The sequence below is a fragment of the Lissotriton vulgaris genome, chromosome 9, assembly GCF_964263255.1.
Source record: "Lissotriton vulgaris chromosome 9, aLisVul1.2, whole genome shotgun sequence".
NCBI classification, from domain to species: Eukaryota; Metazoa; Chordata; class Amphibia; order Caudata; family Salamandridae; genus Lissotriton; species Lissotriton vulgaris.
The window spans coordinates 1,059,386,548-1,059,408,291 of NC_141697.1; the positions used below are offsets into that span (position 1 = coordinate 1,059,386,548).

The following is a 21,744-nucleotide window of genomic DNA, read 5'->3' on the forward strand; positions in this document are numbered from 1 at the left end:
GCGCGTACCCATCTCTTGTCTCCCTCTTGGCTCCTTGTAAGCAGAGCCGACAGCAATAGGTCTCGCTGCAACAGGGCTTTCGCCCTGTATCGCAGGTGCGAGACCTAAAAACCGACACAGAGATGTGCACCAACAGAGTGTAGAACCAGTATTTCTGTAACAAAATGCACAACCACGCAGTTGTTTTTCCCTTCAGTAAATACTTAATGTAATAAAAGCGCTTGTTTGTTTTTTAATTACCTTGCACCTCGCAACCAGAATTCCTTAAAGCATGCGCTCTATATATTGTGAAACAAGCATAATAAGCCCTGTTGAGTTTTCAAACCAAATGTAATATAATTGGGCATGTATGAAAATGAACTGTGCTTCCCTTGTGTACTTGTACACAAATGTAAAAGAGTAGTGCAAAATAATTCCAGGCCCTATCATGAAAAGCCATCTTTACAGGTTATAGGTTGAATCCCTTCAATCTTGTACATTTGTTTCGGTACGTTTGTTTCGGTTCCAAGTGAAATGTTGGTGGTTTGCATGTAAGAAGGTATAGATGTTATATTTGTCTCAGAATACATAGCAAAATAATTAGATTATTTATTAATTTAGTGTAAACCTTTATATCTTGTAGAGTTTTCCCTGCATTGGGTTCTTCATTTTTTTTTTTTTTTTGTAAAACAATTTTTATTGCAGAGTTCAATATAAGTAATACAACATATTTGCGATTATTTTGTTGCGGGATTTTAGACCCTTTGGCTCCATCCGGTTATCTTGCACACAGCCGTACAACCCACATCCCGGAGGCCGGGCGGCGTTTCTCGCTTCAATAGCATCCGTCTTTGCATTGGGTTCTTCATAATGCACTGTTAGTTATTGTCACAAATCTCGGTTTTAGTAAAAAAAACTTTCATCCATCTATTGGAGTACGCATACTAAACGTGGTTAGTGGGCGTGTGAAGCGTACGCTGTGTGGGAGGTGGGTTCAAATAAAGGCATGGACACAAGCTCCCGCACATATACACAAACACTCTCTTGTCTGTCATGCGACTTTAATTAAAAATGTATTTTAGCCCTTTAATAAATGCAAACTTTTACATTGCTAAGACGGTGGCAGCGGGTGGGCATGTCCTCTGTGGGGGAGTATGCGCAAAGTAAACGGGGCAGTGGGCGGGTGGAAGTGTCAGATGTTTGGGAGGCGCATGCAACTAAAGGCACTGAGGCATGCTCACGCACATATACACGCACATGCTCTTGTCTAAAATGCGTCTTTAAATAAATGTTTATTTTAAGACTTTAAATATTTTAAAGTCTTAAAATTATAAACTTTTACAGTGCTAAAACTGTGGTAGCGGGTGTAAATGGCCTCTGTCTGGAAGGACGCAGGGGCAGTGGGTGGGTGGAAGCGTCCGCTGTGTGGGAGGCGGGTGCACGTAAAGACAGGGGAGCTTGTGGAAACAAAACTGCTAAAAGGAAATGGAAGAAGGGAGTAGGTGCACGCGAGATGGAAGCGTCCGCTGTGTGGGAGGCGCGTGCGAGTAAAGACGAGAGCTGATAAAAGTGAAACTGCTGAGAGGGATTGGGAGAAAGGAGGGGGTGCACGCGAAAAAAACAAATGTCAGCTGTGCACGTGAGACAGGTGTGAGGAAAGACGAGAGCTGATAATAGTATGCTGTGTGGAAGGCGGGAGCGAGTAAAGACGAGAGCTGATAAAAGTGAAACTGCTGCAAGGGATTGGGAAAAAGGAGGTGGTGCAAACAAGAAAAAAGCTCTCGCCATTGCGGGGGGCGGGGGAGCAGGAGAGCGGGTGCGAGGAAAGACAAGAGCTGATAATAGTATGCTGTGTGGAAGGCGGGAGCAAGTAAAGACAAGAGCTGATAAAAGTGAAACTGCTGCGAGGGATTGGGAGAAAGGAGGTGGTGAAAACAAGAAAAAGCTCTCGGCATTGCGGGGGCGAGGGAGCAGGGGAGCGGCGAAGCGCAGATTAAAAAAAAAAGCTCTTGGCATTGCTGTGGGGGCGGGGAGGGAGCGCATTGCTTTGAAGGCTGATGGCGGGGAGCAGCTTGGGAGGCATTCCATTGAAGTCTGGTGCGAGGCTGATGGGTTTGACGTGCACGCGCGTCTCACACGAGTGCATCACATGAACTGCACGTAATCCGCGCTTGGTTCAAGAGTTTGTTTCGCCTACTATATACTCGCCTATTAATCCCTGCGGGATATGAGGCGAGACCTCAAAAGGAAAAAGAGTGCTCTCACAAAATCGAGTGTGTGGTAACTCCTTTCTCCCACCCCGCGCCCCCCCCCCCTATCAATTCTGTCCTAATACTGCTTCCTGTCTTCTGTGTATTCTAGTGTTTCCCCTTAACCATGCAATATTATGCAATGACAAAGGAAATGAGCAGTGATAAGAAGAGACCAGAAAGATGCAGGAAGCATGTACACTTAAAACAAACAAGCATTTGCAATGCAATAGGTCTCGCAGCATTAAACTTTGAGTTACTGGCATTGTAAATGACAATGCTTTGCATACATTTTTTTTTATTTGCAATTGGTATATAAACATTGTTTGTGAGTGGTTAGCTGTTGCTTATGCTAAGCTAAGTTGGCAGTAATATAGAGTGCTAGTCTTGCTTGTTATAAGCATGCTGATTTAATGCGCTCTGATACCTGCAGGTAAAGTTTGTGCTATATAAAAGTGAAAACTAATAAATAAACAAGTCATTTAAAGGATTTAACACAGAAATTCCTTTGCTTCACAAATGAAACAAGTTGGTTTGTTGAGGCTATTGTAGGAGCATAACAAAAACAGAAAACACCAACTAGGTGTACACAACAAACTTTTCAATGCCCTGCCATCTAGGCTACTTACCTCGGTGTGCTGTAAACCAGTGTTGTAATGCAAAACGATGCCCCCCTGCAGAATGCGGAAAGGGGCAGCAGTGTCTCCCGTATCTCTCAGATATTGTTGTCCTTTCGCTGAATGGGGTCACCTTGAAGGCTTGAGGAGCCACCTTGCAGTGCGTGGCCTGTGTTCCATCCTGGTCAGTCATTCCTTGCACCCTCATACAGCACTATTGCCAAATTAAAGAGTGTGACCTCTAGATTGACATCAATAACAAGTTTGCGTTGCGAAGCCGCCTTCCATGGCATGGTTGGCAGACTTGGGACTCATTCATGGGGCAGCAATTGTGATTAAGGTCTGTGCCTTATCTGAGGGCAAAACCCGTGATCGTGCCGGTTAAAATAATCCTTAATAAATAGAATCATGTGCAAGTCACCAGGTTCAAGGGGCTGCTGAGGAAATCTGAAGAATAGTGATTGACAACAACTCACGCTTGACACACAGTCACTCATTCTGGTGCATATCAACACCCGTAGAACATCAAGATAACCTCATCATGCGCAGCCTTTCTGTAAATATGTTTACGAATCCTGACCACGTTTTCCCAAAACTAAAATAAAATAGAAAGCAAACTTAATATATTTTGCATTTCTAGCAGCGCCTAAAAAGTCAGAAACGCTTTGAAAACTTGAAGGTGCACTTGTGCAATATCTCAACAATATTACACGGCCCACAAAACCGCAGACAAATAAAGTGGATGTTATAATACATAAGGCCATCTACAAACTGCTCTGCCTCAACCTCAGCCTAAAAACAGCCAGTACCAACATTATGCACTTGAATGTACTGCATAATTTCATATTCTTCAGCATGATTGAATGTGCCCGGGCTGAATCGAATCGCTCTCCGCAGCAGGCACATGAACCCACAGTACTAAACATACCACAAGATCCAAAAGGGTGGTTGCAGGGAGACATAAATGAAAACAAACTGCAGCTGCTCCCTGCGCGTCACCGTAATGCAGGCTGACTGCTGATACACTCTCTGCTGTAGCAAAGTGCTCCAGAGCACGGCTGCAGCACCCACTCCCGTGATCAATGTCTAAATTCTTTCGGACACTTCTCATCAGCTTGGTTTATGGATTTCCTGCGGATACAGGACTCGCCTGGTTTATACCCCACTCCCTCGCGGTGCAGACCACTGCGCTCCCATGTCCAGCTCACAAGCAGCGCCTCAAATCCCTAAATGGCCTCCTCTGTTTCTGATTATTTGTCACCGCTTTCTTGCTCTTTCAAAGTATTTTCTTTATTTAGTATGTCTGTATGGCAAGCTCACATAATAGTGGTTTAATGCGTTTGCTGCAGAGGAGAACTGTGCGCAACCTGTGGGACGTGGGTGCAAGCACCAGAAGGGCCAACCCAGGATTTCATGTGCCTGAGGTCGATAAAATGAAACCTAAAGAGACTCTATTTCGAAGCATATTGCGCCGTCACTTAGTGCTCTGCTCTGCTAACATGAGGAGCATCAGTAAGTAAAAAGAAAATAGGCAAATGCATTGTTTTTGGTTTTTTTAAGTGGGGAAGGAGACAACGGAAGGAAAGGGGGGGGGGGCAAGGTTGTATCTCTTAAATTTAGTTTGCTTAAACATAACACTCTGTACCGTACAGTTAAACCAGAAAGGACCTGCCCGCTGGCACCCAGACCCCTTTCTCCTGTGTCACTACTTCATAACTTTACCACAGAAATTAGAATGCGTGACAACAAAAAAGTAAAAAGATGTGGGAGCTTTTTTTTTCTTCTGAGTTACTGATCCTAGTCGGATGGGTAAGAAAAAAGAAAACAGGCAAACTCGTTGTTTTTGTTTCTTAAAGTAAACATGGAACTTGGAAGGAGAAGTAGAGAACGAGCGGAAAGGGTGGGCAAGGGTCCATTTCTTTAATTAGCCAAAGCAGAACCCACTGTACTGTAATACCGACTATAACATTTTTGCATCTGGCAGCGCGAGACCGGTCGTCAGAGGGTTGTCCCCCAAAGAGTCCTTGCTTGTGTTTTGGGAGAGGAGTGTACAGTCTTGGGGGTGGGAGGGTATCACTTCCTTTGTCAGGTTTCCTGATAGGCCCTTCCTTCTCCGGGATGCTTCTCAAGCTTGCACCTTGCGTGCTCTCTATCGTGGGGTGGTACAAAAGGGGGTGGTGATGGACGGAGCATCTGAACCAATCAAACACTCGCACCCAGTCAAAAGATCTGGGTTTAATCCATCACCGTTCTTTAGCCCATTCTGCCACCCCAGTTCAGACATGGCTATATGCAAATCAGTCTGACCCTTTGCCTCATGGGAACAGTCCAGCCCGAACTGCTAAGCCATGTCTTCCCTGGACCGGAAACAAGCTTCTGAGGACCGGTTTCTGGCATTCCAGCTGTCTTCAGCCCGGCTTGCTTGAGTCCAGTGGCAAAGTGAGCAAGGGACTCACGTCTGAGCATACCCTGCCACACTTATGGCGGCCAAAAGCGGTACAAAAGGGGGTGGTGATGGACGGAGCATCTGAATCAATCAAACACTCGCACCCAGTCAAAAGATCTGGGTTTAATCCATCACCGTTCTTTAGCCCACTCTGCCACCCCAGTTCAGACATGGCTATATGCAAATCAGTCTGACCTTGTGCCTCATGGGAACAGTCCAGCCCGAACTGCCAAGCCATGTCTTCCCTGGACCGGAAACAAGCTTCTGAGGACCGGTTTCTGGCATTCCAGACGGATGACGGCTGGAATGCCAGAAACCGGTCCTCGGAAGCTTGTTTCCGGTCCACGAAAGACATGGCTTGGCAGTTCGGGCTGGACTGTTCCCATGAGGCAAAGGGTCAGACTGATTTGCATATAGCCATGTCTGAACTGGGGTGGCAGAGTGGGCTAAAGAACGGTGTTGGATTAAACCCAGATCTTTTGACTGGGTGTGAGTGTTTGATTTATTCAGATGCTCCGTCCATCACCACCCCCTTTTGTACCTCTATCGTGGGGTGGCGGGGTGGGACCCACACCGCAGTACTGGCAATGAAGGGCAGAGAGGGGGTTTTTCCACAGCTGGATGTTTTGGGCTCTCACCCAAGCGTTGCCGGTGATGCCTGCTGTCTTGGGGGTCTCTGATGCTGCTGGGGTTGATTGGGTTGGGAGCGGTATTCTCTCCGGGTGATGCTCCCCTCGCAGTATTAGTGCCGGAGTGCTCACTCTCGCCTGGAGGGGCTCTCCTGGGTGCTCGTCTGCAGTGCTGCAGCAGGCCCCCGTCTCCCGGCGGTGTTCACAATTTTTAGGTGAAGGGAGTGGGGCGGGGCTGAGGGAGGAGCGCTGCGGTGATGCTCTCTCCGCAAAGGCCGGTGCTGGTTGCATTCCACACGGATGCTTCCGGGCGCTCCCACCGGGCGGGCCTCTCTTTTTACGTAGGTTTGGAGGTCAGCAAATGCTCTCCCTTAGCAGTGCCAGTGTTGGGGAGTTCTCAGAGACAATTGCTTCCGGAGACGCCCCCTCCCGATGGGGTTTTGGAATGATGAGAGATGCTCTCACTCTCCGCAGTGCAAGTTTTGCGGTGCTCTCCTGGGAAGGGGGGTGGTGGGTCTGCTGGGGGCGCTCTCCCGCGCTGGTGCTTCCTCCTCAGCGGTCTCGCTGCTACTCTGGTCCTGCTGTTCGCCCAGCGTTGCCCCTCCTCAGGCCCGGGTGCGGCTCCCGAGCGGCTCCCTCGCTGCACTTCCGTTGCCGTGGTGCTCCGATACTGCAGTCTCTTCCCTTCGCGTCTCCGGATCAGGAGCCCTCAGATCCCATAAACTGACGCAAATTGAAACCAACCAGGTGACAGTTCCACCTCAGCTCTGCTCTACACGACGGGGGTGCGATGCACAAGTATGTACTATACTATACTGTATGTATTGTACTGCTTCCATATTATTGTTTCTTGATTGTTATTACTCTGTATACTCTTGTATGATTGATACCCTATTTTTGCAACTCACTGTCTACGGAATCTCATATTGATTTAAGAGTCTTGTTTATCCTACCTACTGTTTCTGTAAAGCGCTCTGATATCTGCAAAGATCTTGTTCGCGCTATATAAAACTTTAAAAATAAAATAAATAAAATAAAATAAATGGCCACGGGCACCTCACACCCCAATGCCTTCAATGGAATAGTCGTGCAAGGTACCCCGGGCTTAACCCAGCCTGTGACAACAAAAACAAGAGGGGGCAGAGGAAGATTCCGACGCGCGCCTTGGGATTGGGTCGCGCGTGTGAGCTGTCTACGTTACAAGCTCACGCGCGACCCAATCCGAAGGCGCGCGTCTGAATCTGCCTCCGCGATTGACAATGCTGCGCGTGTGGCCAGCTCTTGTCTCCACTCATTGTCCTCGCTGCGATAGCGTGCTTTCGCCAAAGCGAGACCTAAAATTTCTAAAGTTTAGGTTATAGATCCACATATTCTCTAAATTGTACATTTCTACTTTCACAGCTCTCTATCTTGTATCTCCGGGCACATGGCTGTCAGTAAACTTAACCTTTTTTGTTTACTTTCACTGATCGTAATTTAAAAAGTGATTTTAACATATTGTGTGCAAAAGTCTAAATTGCAAAATTTATAATAAAAAGACGTTTTTAGGTCTCTCCTATTATATCCGTCAGGGATTAATAGACGAGTATATAGTAGGCGAAACAAACTCTTGACCAAGCGCGGATTACGTGCAGTTCATGTGATGCACTCGTGTGAGACGCGCATGCACGTCAAACCCATCAGCTTCGCACCCATTTGCTCCCCGAGCCAGGCATCAGAAGCATCTGACTTCAAAGCAATCCCTTCCGCTCTCCCGCCCCCGCCACACCAGCCACGTCACACCACCATCTGTGCCTCATCAGACTTCAAAGCTGCCACTCCCCTGCCCGCCGCAGCAGTCTTCAAGGGAATTCTCCCCTCCCACAGCAATGCTGAGAGCTTGTTGTGGATGGAAGCGACAAGAAATGCTAGCAATTAGTGCGCGCGTTGTGACCTTGTGAGATGTAAACGCCGTAGTCATTAATGGGAATGGTCTTAATGACGTATTCTTGAGGTGATGACGAGTGTCATTAACGAACGTTATCTTTGTTATTGGTTGCTGGGAATCAACAGTACTTATTTTGAGTAATTTTCTCTACTGTGCGTATGTATCTCTTCTGAGCTCCCCGGGGTTTCTTGCACGAGCAGCTCTGTGTGCCGGCAAACACAGCGACTCTTCAAAAGAGTTCATTTCGGGCTGCGGACGCCCGCTTAGTTAAACAGAAGTTCATTATTATTTTGAGACAACCACATAATAAGCCTCTGTTTCTACAGAGTTTTTCATCAAAGAAACGGAGGCTTCTTTGCTTCAGAAGGCGAGGCATACACCCCTGTCCCGTTTCTGTGATCCTGATTACAAACACCGTAAATCTGGCACTCGTGTTAGACGGTAGTTCATTCCGCCTCCATCCTCGGGGCGGGGGCAAAGCATCCAGCCTCGTAACCCGCTTCACGAGACAGCACTGAGTGAAATGCAATTTCCTTGTTAAAATCAAACGTGCCCTAGATACAGATATCTCAATGGCCCCACGGATTTTCCCAGAAGGATACACTGCAAGGAAAAGCTTTCTTAGGTTCACTTTTGCTGCTCACTCTTCATAAAATCGCTCTCCCTGTAATGGTCTGTCCTTGACCTTTTCCTCTGAAATTATGCTGTCTCGCCTTTTATTTCACTCTCCTACTTTTAACCTCCAGTTTGCTTCCCTCCTAATTCAAGCATTCTGTTTCCAGTTTTTTTTTTCCTTCTGGTTCTATTATGTGCTTGTTGTCTCTTGTTCTACTCCTTTTCCTCGTCTACATCCCTGAAGTCAAACTTTACCCCTCTACAGAAGCCTCAAATGCTCTACTCATTTCACCTTGAACTTTTCTCCTACTCTTTCCCTGCTTCTGAACCACTAACATCTACAGGTCCATGTATACGACCTGCGGTCCTGACTTTCATACTGTTTCACTCAATTTCACTCTCATCTTGTCCTTGTGGTCCCAGTCCTTTTTAACGGAGGTCCTACCTCAAACCAATCTCTTACCACACTGCAGATCTCTGATGCCAAGTGTGTCTTCAGTTTCTACTAATCAGCTCTAGAAGAACCTCTCCCCCCCCACCCCTTTGCTCCACCTCCAGTATGGATGATCTGTCTCTGAATAAAGTAATTCAGCAGATTGTGGTAAAGGCAGGGCTTTAAGTGGGCCGGGTCTCACTGGGTCTGCGCGCCAAAGTTTTTAGGTCGAGCTTGCTCGACATTTTGTACAGGAGCTTTTCAAACTGCTACCCCTGTTTTCCCTGGCTGCAAGCTTGCGTGCATGTGCGCGTGAACGCGCGCAGCGCCAGCTTGCTCCATGTCACCGTGTTGCGGCCCTTCCCCCCACGCATTTCCAGCCATTTGATGCTTCCGACGCACTCCAATTGCTCCCCTCTCCCGTGGCTTTTGTAATCCTGCCCCCTGCGTTGCCCCCTCACCTCAATAAACGCCAATGCTTGTTTCTTTCCATACCGATTGTACCCCCTTTTTTTGCACTTTGCATTCCTAGAATTTTGAAAGTTATCCAGCATTAAAAAACAGATGTATAGCCATCTCAGTGGACGTGTTGAGTGCTTTGAAAAATAAACAATCACAATGCCCTGTCTCTTCTGTAATATTGTCTGTAATTCGGTGTATTCATTCATGTGTACATTTTATAACGCGCTACGAGTCATCTGTACGATTACTTCAGAGCGCTAAACAGTTAATATCCTACCGCTTGCTTTCCAAACTACTGTTGATATATAATTTGTACACACAGGCTATAAGCACCGGTATTTGGCATTTCTTGTCTCTGGCAAATCCCTGCATACCACCAGCACGCCCTGTGCTTGCATAGTTTCCCCGATAATGCGAGGCCTGCCTTTGGAAGGGCAGCAGTGTGCAATGCCCGAGGAGCCTTATCTCGGGGAGGGTCACACAGGGACATGCCTGGTAACTGGTGACCTCGGGTCGCCATCTCATCAGAGGTCATCCCTCATCCCAGAGCGTGCTGTGGCCTGCTAACCTTCCAGAGGCTGGCCTGCTGTTGACAGACGCGGCAGCAATCACATGCGAACGCGCGCAGACCACTTGAAGCTCTCCACAGTCACAGTGTCTTAAAGATACCCTGTCTACTTATCGAGAAGCCACTTCTTGGTTTATGGCTGTGAATTCTGGCCGGGAGGAGGTTGGCCTGAAAACCCAGTACTTCCGGGTTGGGGGTTTGGATCAACACAAAAGGTTGCTGCTCTCAGTTAGTCTGAGACCATATTACCTTTGAACCAGGATGAAATGTGGGTGTTTTGAGACTAATCCTGGATATCTCATATTCGGGTCTTGAGGCTGTCATACCAAAAAGCAGATTTACTAAACTACAGCGCAAAACAGCAAGGCAAACGTGGTGCATTGTGCTACCACTTGAAAGCAGCGCAGAGCTATATTTACTGAATATGGCCTGTCAATAGCCTTTTCCAGACGCGGCCGGCCGCAGGTAAAAACGGTGAGCCAGGTGGGGGAGGGATTTCGACGGACGACTGCACGCATCACATTGCTGCACGCATCACATTGCTGCACGCCACACACTGCTGCATGCCTCACACTTCTGCATGCCTCACACTGCTGCACGCCTCACAGTGCTGCACGCCACACACTGCTGCACGCCACACACTGCTGCACGCCACACACTGCTGCACACCCCACACTGCTGCATGCCTCACACTGCTGCATGCCTCACACTGCTGCATGCCTCACACTGCTGCATGCCGCACACTGCTGCACTGCTGCATGCTGCACACTGCTGCATGCTGCACACTGCTGCATGCCTCACACTGCTGCACACCTCACACTGCTGCATGCTGCACACTGCTGCACGCCTCACACTGCTGCATGCTGCACACTGCTGCACGCCTCACACTGCTGCACACCTCACACTGCTGCATGCTGCACACTGCTGCACGCCTCACACTGCTGCATGCTGCACACTGCTGCACGCCTCACACTGCTGCATGCCTAACACTGCTGCACACCACACCTTGCTGCACGCCACACACTGCTGCACGCCACACACTGCTGCACGCCGCACACTGCTGCACACTGCTGCATTACTCACACTGCTGCACGCCACACACTGCTGCACGCCACACACTGCTGCACACCACACACTGTTGCACATCACACACTGCTGCACGCCTCACACTGCTGCACACCTCACACTGCTGCATGCTGCACACTGCTACATGCTGCACACTGCTACATTACTCACACTGTTGCATGCTGCACACTGCTGCATGCCTCACACTGCTGCATGCCTCACACTGCTGCACGCCTCACACTCCTACACGCTGCACACTGCTGCATTACTCACACTGCTGCATTACTCACACTGCTGCATTACTCACACTGCTGCACGCCACACACTGCTGCACGCCACACACTGCTGCATGCCTCACACTGCTGCATGCCTCACAATGCTGCACGCCTCACAACACCACCACACCACTCTGGGACACCACCACATCACTCTGGGACACCACCACATCACTCTGGGACACCACCACATCACTCTGGGACACCACCACATCACTCTGGGACACCACCACATCACTCTGATCACCACATCACTCTGGGACACCACCACATCACTCTGGGACACCACCACATCACTCTGGGGCACCACCACATCACTCTGGGGCACCACCACATCACTCGGGGACACCACCACATCACTCATGGAACATCACCACATCACTCACGGAACACCACCACATAACTCACGGAACACCACCACATCAGTCACGGAACACCACCACATCACTCACGGAACACCACATCATCACTCTGGGACACCACCACATCACTCTGGGACACCACCCCATCCCTCTGGGACACCACCCCATCACTCTGGGACACCACCACATCACTCAGCCCAACCACAACAGCACCACTCAGCACCACAACAGCATCACTCAGCACCACAACAGCATTGTCCTTGCTTGCTACCAACAAGCATTGCCATAGCCAATAGGACTCACATTAGGAAAGTGTAAGCTATTGACTTTGTGAATAACAATGTTATTAATTTATATATTTTCAAAGCCAACACATTAAAATAATTGTCATTTACAATAACAATAGCTCACACTTTCCTAATGCGAGACCTATTGCATTGCAAATGCTTGTTGTAGTCTTACCAACATAATGTTTTTCACAATGACATAAAGCATGCATCCTACATTGTTAGAGTTACACTGGGTGGTCTAAACGTCTCCATTGTGTCTGAAGACCCTTTTAAGTTGTAGCAAAGCTTTTCTTTTCTAATCTCTTTGTTTATATCTCAGTTTATAGGGATGTGCCTTAAAACATGAAACAGTTCAAAAAAGTATTCTCATCGTATTTGCTAGATGGTGAGGTAAAATTGAGATAAGGATTTCATTTACTCTCCCAGGTTTTAAAGTTTTCTAGTAGTTTAAGAGGTATAGTGGACCAAATGATGAGGATGGCATTATTGATTCTTTCCTTTCTTTAACATTTAGTCCATGTTTCACACTTTCATTCAACTGACAAGGCAGGCAACCAGCAGCAGTTAATACCCTTAGGTTTAGTTCTTAGGACAGTCTTAGCATTCTTTAGATGGTGCTAATACTGTAGTAGCCAATCAGTCTCTAGCACAGGTGTGGCATTACTTCCACAATGCTGCCTGAATAGGGCCATACACAGACAGAATTTGCTTTCCATTAGAGACGGTTTTCCAGGCTTCTCCACTGATGAGTACTCAGGAGGAAGGGTTTTCCGACTGGTAAGCCACAATTGGTGGCTATACTATCAATAAAGTCCAAGTTCAAAAGAAGAAGGAGTGGCGTGGGGTGAGGTGAGGTGGGCGAACATGGCTTTTACTCATTTTTGTGGCTGTACCACTTGCAACCAACCCCCAGCATTTAGTGTTCCATCGTCAATGTGTGAAGGACAATTGACCTCTCCGTACACTAGAACTCCTCCACTAAGCTTGTCTCAGCAGTTCAGTCTTTGGCTCTTCAAGTACTAAACAATTTAGGGAAGATCTTGAGGTGCTGAGCACAATAGCATATGATGATGTAGGTCTCTTGAAGAAAGAAAGCATATTCTAATATCCTGAGAGAGAAATGATCTCTCTCAGAGTGGGTGGGCAAACATCGTAGTATGAAAAAAACCTTTGTTACTAAAAGTAAGTACCATAGATGATGCCGGTTGAGAGTGGAATCTCTTTTGGAACACTGAACGTTTTTAAACCCTAAAAAAATTGTGGTGAAATACTGGTCCATCCCCTTTTACTTCAATTTGAAATGATTCTAGACTTAAGAAATAGTTTGATATTTGCTGTGTAGTTAGTATAATTGTTGAAAACCTTTCGTTCATTGCTTGATTTAACAATCGTATAGAGTGAGGAGGATGCTAATCCCCTTTCCCTTCTTACGTCCTTAGTTTACTTAATGAGAGTGTATTGAGTGACCTCTATTGTTATAGTTTACTAAGCAAATATGACTAACCTATTCAGTGCTTATGGCCTCAAAAAATTACTCTACACAGGATATTAAAGATGTCCTAGAAGTATACCTGACTCAGTCGTGCAGAGTTTGGGTCCCGAGCAAATGATATGCTTATGAAGTTCAGATTATCACATGCCCTTCAATTGTGAAAGCATTAGTTCTAATATAGATGGAATATATATCAGATGCCTCAAACGTACTACTGAAGAGAGCAGTAAGCTCTCTGGAAAATGGCTACAAAATACAGGAAGAGAAGAAAGTTGAAATTGAAAAAAAAGAGAATTAGGTGTATTGCTTGAGCACAGTTTGTGCTGTTCTTCCCTCCCCTGAAACTCTTTGGAAGATGAAGATAAAGGTTGACTTGAACTGTTGTGATGGCAAGCATAAATGGTTTTTAACATCAAGACTATGTTAGTGGTCCGTTAAACGGGCAAACGAAAGCACTGGTTTGGGCTGGGTGGAGCTTAGCTGGGGTCTCCAATCCTGAGATTGAAGCGAGGAGATGCTGGGGGTGCACAGCACAGACAGCCAACCTCCCCCAGGATGCCGTTGCCTCGTGCCGCCAGGCCCCCTGACTCATATCAAGGCCGCGACTGAAGAGCCCGACTGTCTTCAACTGACCAAAAGATGATAGTGCTTGCGACCTGGACTAGGTCCTGGCAGTCGACTGAGGTGGGGGTGAGCGTCTTGTGGTTCCCCCTTCCCTGGAAGAGAGCCTAATGCGGAATGACGAGATGCTTTGAGCCTGGCCTGGAGCCTACTCCCTATGTGTGAGCAGCTCGAGGCTTGTAACTACCGGGCGTGGCACCCCACCTTGGGGGAAGGTACAGTGCCTGCTGGCCGCCCAAAGCGAGGCGGAAGATCTGTGCTCCCTCGTACCACCACAAGGGATCTGTGTTCCCTCGAACCACCACCAGTGCGTTCATTGCCTGCTAATCACCTTTGCGACATACCACCTGTAGCGTAGATCGACCTCGGCTGTGAGACCTGGAAGAAATTTCTGTGACCTGTGTCTGCTGCGTGCGGCTTGTGGCATGTGTTAGCTCCATCAAGATTGCCTCTGGATACAGAGTATTCCTGAAACTGTAGGTGGATCCCGCCTACATTAATTACAGTAGCTCTGCAGCTGTGCAGCAGAGGTGGCCAGGATCTGAGTTGGAGCCCAGCTGGCCTAGTGACTTAGAAGGTTGCTACATGATTCCTGGGAAGTCATTGAGGAGGAGTGGAAAAACCTTCCAATTACATCTGATCACAGACCCGTTAGGAGAGAATCACATCCAAATTTACTGAGTCAGTCGGATCCTGTCTCCATTTGGGTTCTGGGTAACGCTGATTGCAACTATGGGCCAATCTAAACCGAAACAGAGAGCCCCCCAACTGGAGACAGGAAATTCCTCACTCCAACCATCGGTGTCAACGGAAGATGGAGAGGTAAATGACGCTTCAGTCCACTCTCACCTGGCTAGGGTCGTGACCACTATCACGGACACTAAGACAATGCTCCAACAGGACATTGGTGCCGTTTTAGTGGGTTGGGCCCACTACAGGCAGAATATCACAAACTAGGGGATCAAGTCAAAACCGTAGAACAGTTCGTAGAGGAACTTCTTCCCAAACAATAATCAACAGCAGCAAAGTAGAAGATTTCACTGCTAAAGTGCTCCCTCTGGAACGTAGAGCTGAAGATGCAGAGGGCCAGAATTCCTGCAACAACATCAGAGTGATAGGACTCCCTGAGGGGGTTGAAGGAACAGATTTTCTAGAAAATTGGCTTAGCCTAACAGTTGCACCTTGCCACTCCACAAAATTCTTTGCCCTGGAAAGGGCTCACAGAGCGCAGGCTCGCCCCACTGGCACCTGGGAGACGCCCCTAGGTCAGTGGTGGGTAGATTACTTTATTATAAGGACCAAAATAATATTTTATAGAGGGCTCACACCAAAGGCCCATTTGTTATTGAGAACAGTAAGGTGCTGGTGTTCCCGGACTTTACGGCCAAGGTGCAGTCCCAGCGTGCATCCTTTGGGGAAGCCAAGAGGGCTCTTCGTGAAGACGGCATATAGTATTCATTGATGTCCCCTGACAAACTCTGCATCGTACTAGATGGCAATACGTACTTTTGTGAAACTCTGAATGCGGTATGCTCATGGTTAGAGTCACACAAGGCAGGAGCGCTGTTCTTGGGCTTCTGGGGAAAGTCCCGTACCCCTAGACAGAGATCCAAGAGATGGCTTAAACTTCCCACTAAGAGGTCTTCTTTGCAGAGGCCTTCCTCCTCACAGATGGAACACAAGCTGCGATGCTAGCCCTACCCGAAATAGTATTGCCACAAAAGACTGATGCTGGCTTAGTCACCTCTTGGGATCATCACTCAGCGGCTCCTGACTCAGGGAGCTCGGCCCTGGGTGGAAAGGGTCTCCCGGTTATAACTCCACAGTCTGTAGATGACATAATTTGATTCCTTTACCAATTGATTTTCTTGCTTCTTGTACATGGTTGTGAATACTGGAATAAACCCGAGCATATAGTATTATTGCATGATTTGTTCATCTTTGGTCGGGTCAGAGCTGGGGATTATGTATGGGATGGGCACAACAGGGGTGCCCTGGAGTTGGCTCGCAGACAGTGGCCTTTGGTGGGCATCTCTTCTTTGTTACCCTAGGTGATGGGCTGGCATGTACCTGGGCTCTTTGCACTTTTTTTCCTGTCCCCACCAGGTTTGCCCCAGCTGGTAATCGGAAGGTGGCTTTCATTAATAATGTGTTTTTTTACAGGTTTGGACGGCCAGCCATTGCTGGACTGCCCTTGTGAGTGGGAGTTTGTAGTTGGGATGTTGTTATTTTGTCCTGGGTGTCATGGATAGCCTTGAAATTGCTAGGTGGTGGACGGGGGGTCGGGTGGAGGTGGGACAGGAGTTCTATATTGGTGCCAGCCTTGAGAAACGGTCATTATAACATAAAATTATTGTCATGGAACGTTCTGCCTCCAAACAACATAATATTCACCAATATTTGTGTCGCCAGAGAGCCTAAAACATGATGTTGCAGGAGGCGCATCTTAGTGCAGAGGAAGCCATCCACCTGCAACGTAGGTTGGGTGGCCAACTTTATGCAGCCTCCTATTCTGCTTATTCCCGGGGCAGCGGCGTTGTGGATTTGGGCAGGAACCCCTTTTGAACTTACCCACACTATTATTGATCCAGAGGGCCGCTATGTTCTGGTTAAGGGCAGGCTGCTGGGTAGAGAAGTTACTCTGGGTAGTCTATTTACCTCAAACTTAGATCAGATCCCTTTCCTTCGGGCGCTATCCTTACCTTTGTCCTCCTTAGTAGCGGATGATCCCATTATAGGAGGCGATTTTCAATGTGTGGGTTATATTCATTTAGATAGGTCTACACCTCTTATACCCGGGGTGCTGGTTTGTAAGAATTCCAAGGGCTTCTGTAATTGGGTGGGACATTGGGGCCTCACTGATATCTGGAGAGTGCAGCACAGACAGGAACGTGATTATTCTTATTACTCACATCTTTATAGACTACACACACAATTGGACATGTTTGTTTGCTCGACCTGTCTTGGCCCAAGTGTGACCCATGCTGAATATCTAGGGTGCACACTATCGGATTATATCCGTTGCTTTTGACAATTAGCCCCTTTGCCGAAAGCCCAATGATTGCCACGTTGCACCTTAACCCATCCTTCCTTGAAGATGCATGCTTTAGAGAATCCCACAAGCGACCTTTTCCGAGTATTTTCCATTCAATCAGGGTACCGCTACGGGTCCCCTTGTTGAATGGGCAGACTGTTGAGGTTAAAAAAGAGCTAAATAAAGAGCTTTCTTCTCTAGACCACAGTTTGCATGACTTGGGTGATAGTATGGGTAGGACGCTACTCAAGTGCAACTCACAGAAGTTACGGGTCAATATAATGCTGCACTGAACAGTCTCCCGTGCCTTGTCTTATGAGATTAGCTTGCTAGAGTACAAGAGGAGGGGTCGGGGGGGGCGATCGGGCAGGCTTATGGCGTGGTTGGTGTGCCTGGAGTCATAAGGAGCTACCATAACCCAGATTTTATCTGATGAAGGTATATTGCTGTACTCACCCGGGGCTATTAATGCAACCTTTTGCGACTACTATGAAACCCTCTATAACACCCTGAAGTGATTTTCTGTTGCCACTGCCATTGCATACGCTCAATCTGGCTCTACGGGAGGACAGGGGGGGACTGGTGATGGTGCAGGAGGTCCGCTTGACCATCAAAGGCATGGCTGCTGAGAAATCCCCTGGCCCAAATGGATTGCTAGCAGAGTTTTATTCTACCATTTGCTCCCTCCCTGGTCCCTAGATTAGAGACACTATGTGCCAAATCGTTGCGCTTGGGCTCCCTGCCATATTCAATGGAAGATGAACTGGTGGTCCCGTTTCCCAAGATTAAGTCATCAGCCTTGCGCCCATCAGAATTTCGCCCTCTCTCTATGCTAAATGGAGATTTCAAGATTCTCAGTAAAATACTAGCGATGCAATAGCTTCCCCTCATGCCAGTTCTCATCCTTGACGACCAGAATGGGTTCATTCTGTTCAAATCCATCTCTGGGAACCTCTGATAGCTATACCATATCCTCTATCACCAGGATATTGGCTTCTGGCCAGCTGCTTTGGTTATGTCGGTAGACCTAGATAAGGCCTTGAATTTGATAAGATGGGATTTTGTTCATGTAATTATGAGGCGGCTGGGCCTAGGAGATGGCTGGATGTGATGGATGAGTCTATTACACACCAGTCCTACAGCGAGGGTTAGGAAAGGTGGTGTGATCTCTGCTTCATATGGTGTAGAATGGGGCACCAGACAGGGGTGCCCATTGTCTCCCCTTTTGTTTGCTGTGGCCATTGAGCCCTTGGCAGAGCTGTTTCGACAGACAGGTGCAGGTCATAGGGTGGTTCTGGAGCGCAAAGACCATATTATTTCTTTATATGCTAATGACTTATTACTCTACCTAACAGATAATAAACTGGGAGTGCCAATGACTTGATGTTGTTAAATGAGTTTTCAGTACTTGCAAGCCACCGGGTTAACTAGTCCAAAACTCACATTTTCCCCTTGATATTGGGGGTGGCACAGCACCTGGTATGCCATTGGGGGTCACCTCGGTCCTTTCAGTATTTGGGCTTCCAGCTGTTTCATACTTTGGATGATCTCAAAAAAGGCAATTTGGAACGATACGATCACTTAAGGCCTGTGTACAATTCTGGCAATCCTTAAAATAACCTCCCATCTCCTTGTCTAAGATGATCATGATTCCCAGACTGTTATCCTTTTTTGTAAATCTCCCTGTCTCAATAGCACGCTCTTTGTTTACCCACTTGGATTCCCTACTCAGAGAACTGATATGGGATGAGGGGGTGCATCAGAGTCTCCCTGGCAGTACTCCGGGGAACCCCGGGAGATGGAGGCTTGGGTGATTTTGAATGATACTATTTGGCTTCCCAACTTCAGTGGTTGTCCTAGTGGTTGGATGGTAAGGTTTTTGAAATTCTATGTTCCATTGGGCTGGTTGATAATCAGGGGCTTCTGCTGGCGAGACTGTTTCCAATTGGGTGAGCTTATCCCACTGGGTGATTTGTTATCACAATATGATTTGGCCCCCAGGCCAGTTCTTGAATTATCACGCTCTGGTGAGGACATTTAGGGATTGTGTCCCGAGAGCCGACGAGAGCAGGAAACCCACATTATCCTTTAGACATTGGTGACTTTGAGCTCTGCACGTCACCTCATGAAGAGACTTTATAAAGCGCAACTCGAGATAATCACAAAACCATTGGTAAAGATTCGGGAGAGTTGGGAAACATTACTAGGCAGAGACCTGGCAGACACAGAATGGGTATGATTGTTGGGATCTCTAAGCATATTTCTAGGAATACTGAATTTAAATTAGTCCAATTTAGTTATATCCACATGACTTATTTGACCCCCCATAGACTGCAGGTCATGTATGGAGGAGATATACAGACGTGTCCCCGATGTAGGGACCCAGAGGCTGGATTCCAACACATGACGTGGAGCTGCCTGAAGTTGCAGGGCTTCTGGAATACTCTAGTTGCCACACTTAATGGGGTGCTAGATCACTCGCTCGCTCCCTTATACAGCAAAGGTTTGTCTCCTAGGATTGTTCCCTAGACCGAAGGCACGCAAGATTGGCACTAGATCTTGCTTTGATCTTTGCAAGAAGACGTATAGCAATGAGATGGAAGGCTGGGGCGGGTCCAACAGTAGTGACAAGAGAAAGGTACGAAGACATATGGGGCAGAGTAGAAGAGAAAGCACTGATTTGGGAAGATGCACAGGGGACAAGGCGTTTCCCACTGGCGGGCCTGTGACTGGAGGCACTTGGAGCCTGGGATAGTAGTTATGATGGTAATGTGGGAGACTTGGTGGATGGCAATCTACAAGGTGAGGGTACGCGTAATCCCCTTGATGTGATCTAGCTCCCTTACCGCAAACTTTTTGTCTGGGGGGACCTGTTGCTGTGGTGCCTTCCCTTTCCTCCCCTGCCTCCAGCGTAATGCAGTGAATGTTATTGGGACCCTTAGAATCACTCTATCTAAAGCAGGTTCTTCTGCGCTTCATTAGTACTCAGACCCTCACAACAACCTTGTTATTGTTTTCTTTTTCCTTTACATATGTTTGTTCTTTAATTGTGTTTATTATTTCAGGCATTGCTAAGACTACATTTACAACTCCCAATTGTCAATATACGCATAGAGCACCAAGGAGTTACAATCCACAGATTCGCCATTAATGTTATTTGACTACAATAAGGTTTAGTAATATACACAATATGAGGTTCACTGAGACCTGATTAAATGTATGAACCTATCATTACCATGAAATGATCCTTGATTACTTCAAAACTATCCTATGTCCCTATCCGTTCTATGCTGTCAGCAGGTTTGAAGAGGCGTTAAAAATGTAATCCGATATGCTCCAATATGTATATCTTGTACTGAATCTTATGTATGTTTGTACCGTTCGATTCAAATGGCAATACAATATGTTTTTTAAAAAAAGAATGGTGGTCGGAGTGGTACTACATGGTCCGCAGGTGTATCCTGTATATAGAGATTCAAATGTACATATAAAATAAATAAAGCAATATTACAACAAATAGATTTAGCGACACTCATTCACTTTACTTACACATATCTTTACTTGCTAACATAGTTAGGCTAAAGGCTAACCATGGGAGAGAAGTAAAACAGGACATTTAACTTTTTGGGATTAAATAGCTCATGATATGTTGTAGTTCATTGTAATGTCTGGGCCTGGCGGTGAACATATGAAGACCTAACCTGGGCTTGGACAAATAGTGCAGTTTTGCAAAATATACTTGGTTTCAACATAACCAATAGAATCCTCTCACCACTAGGCAGGAGCAGAGTTAATGGTTAACATGGAAGCGGTAATTAAATAGACCAAATGGTCACCACAGATGCTACAGAATCAAAACATTTCTCTTGAATATTTTTTAGATGGTCTCCCCAATAATGACAGAATTACTGGCACAGTCCTTGACCTTCTGGCAATAATATGGCTATCAGAAATAAGCATGTTTCTCCTTGAACCGTCCGCTTTTGATTGGAAAAAAGTTCGAAAGCAATTGTCCATTAGATATACCGAGTTTATTTTGTAGTTGCAGCTAACTTATTACGAATTGTGTATCTTGGCAACAAAGGATATTTTACTCAGAAGTCCAACCTAGAGGTGGTGTTATGTTTTTGTCAGTCTAATATTTGACCATCTCCCCACAGTGTGTGACCTCCTGTTACTGGGCTCTGTTTGATGGCCATGGTGGACCAGTGGCAGCTACATTGGCAGCACAGTATCTGCACTTTTGCATAAAGGAGAAACTGGAGGTGATCATGGAAGGGATTGATGGACCACAACCTCCAATGCACCTAACTGCCCGACGCCTTTATAAGTCAGACCCTCAGTTTGTGAAAGAAAAAGGGATTTGTCAGGAGCATGTGGTGATCGGGGCTCTGGAGTCTGCCTTTCAGGAGTGTGTGAGTACATCTGATGATCATTTTCATACTTTGTAAATATTCAGACATGCATCTCAGTTTTTAAATCTGTGTAATTTCCATAATGTCCATTTTCCTTCTCTTTCTGCCACTTAGTCACAATTAATGTATTCCTCCAATGCATGTCCTGTTTAAATTTTAGCCCATATAGACCTGTCTCTGTAAGCATATGTCTAATAATGTCACTTTTTTATCTCTCTTTCTAGATGTTTAGTTGTTATGCCCACTTTAAATAATGCTCAGTTAA

The 21,744-nt window shown here is 46.9% G+C and overlaps 1 protein-coding gene across 3 annotated transcripts in view; it reads left to right on the forward strand.

Annotated features, from left to right (window-relative positions):
• PPM1M (protein phosphatase, Mg2+/Mn2+ dependent 1M) overlaps positions 1 to 21,744 on the forward strand; it is a 335,956-nt gene that overhangs the window by 194,721 nt on the left and 119,491 nt on the right. For all 3 annotated transcript variants that reach the window (XM_086939022.1, XM_086939023.1, XM_086939021.1), the window contains one exon: positions 21,225 to 21,479. In XM_086939022.1, the coding sequence (XP_086795148.1) occupies positions 21,225 to 21,479 (255 nt within the window). The remainder of the gene's footprint in view (positions 1 to 21,224; positions 21,480 to 21,744) is intronic.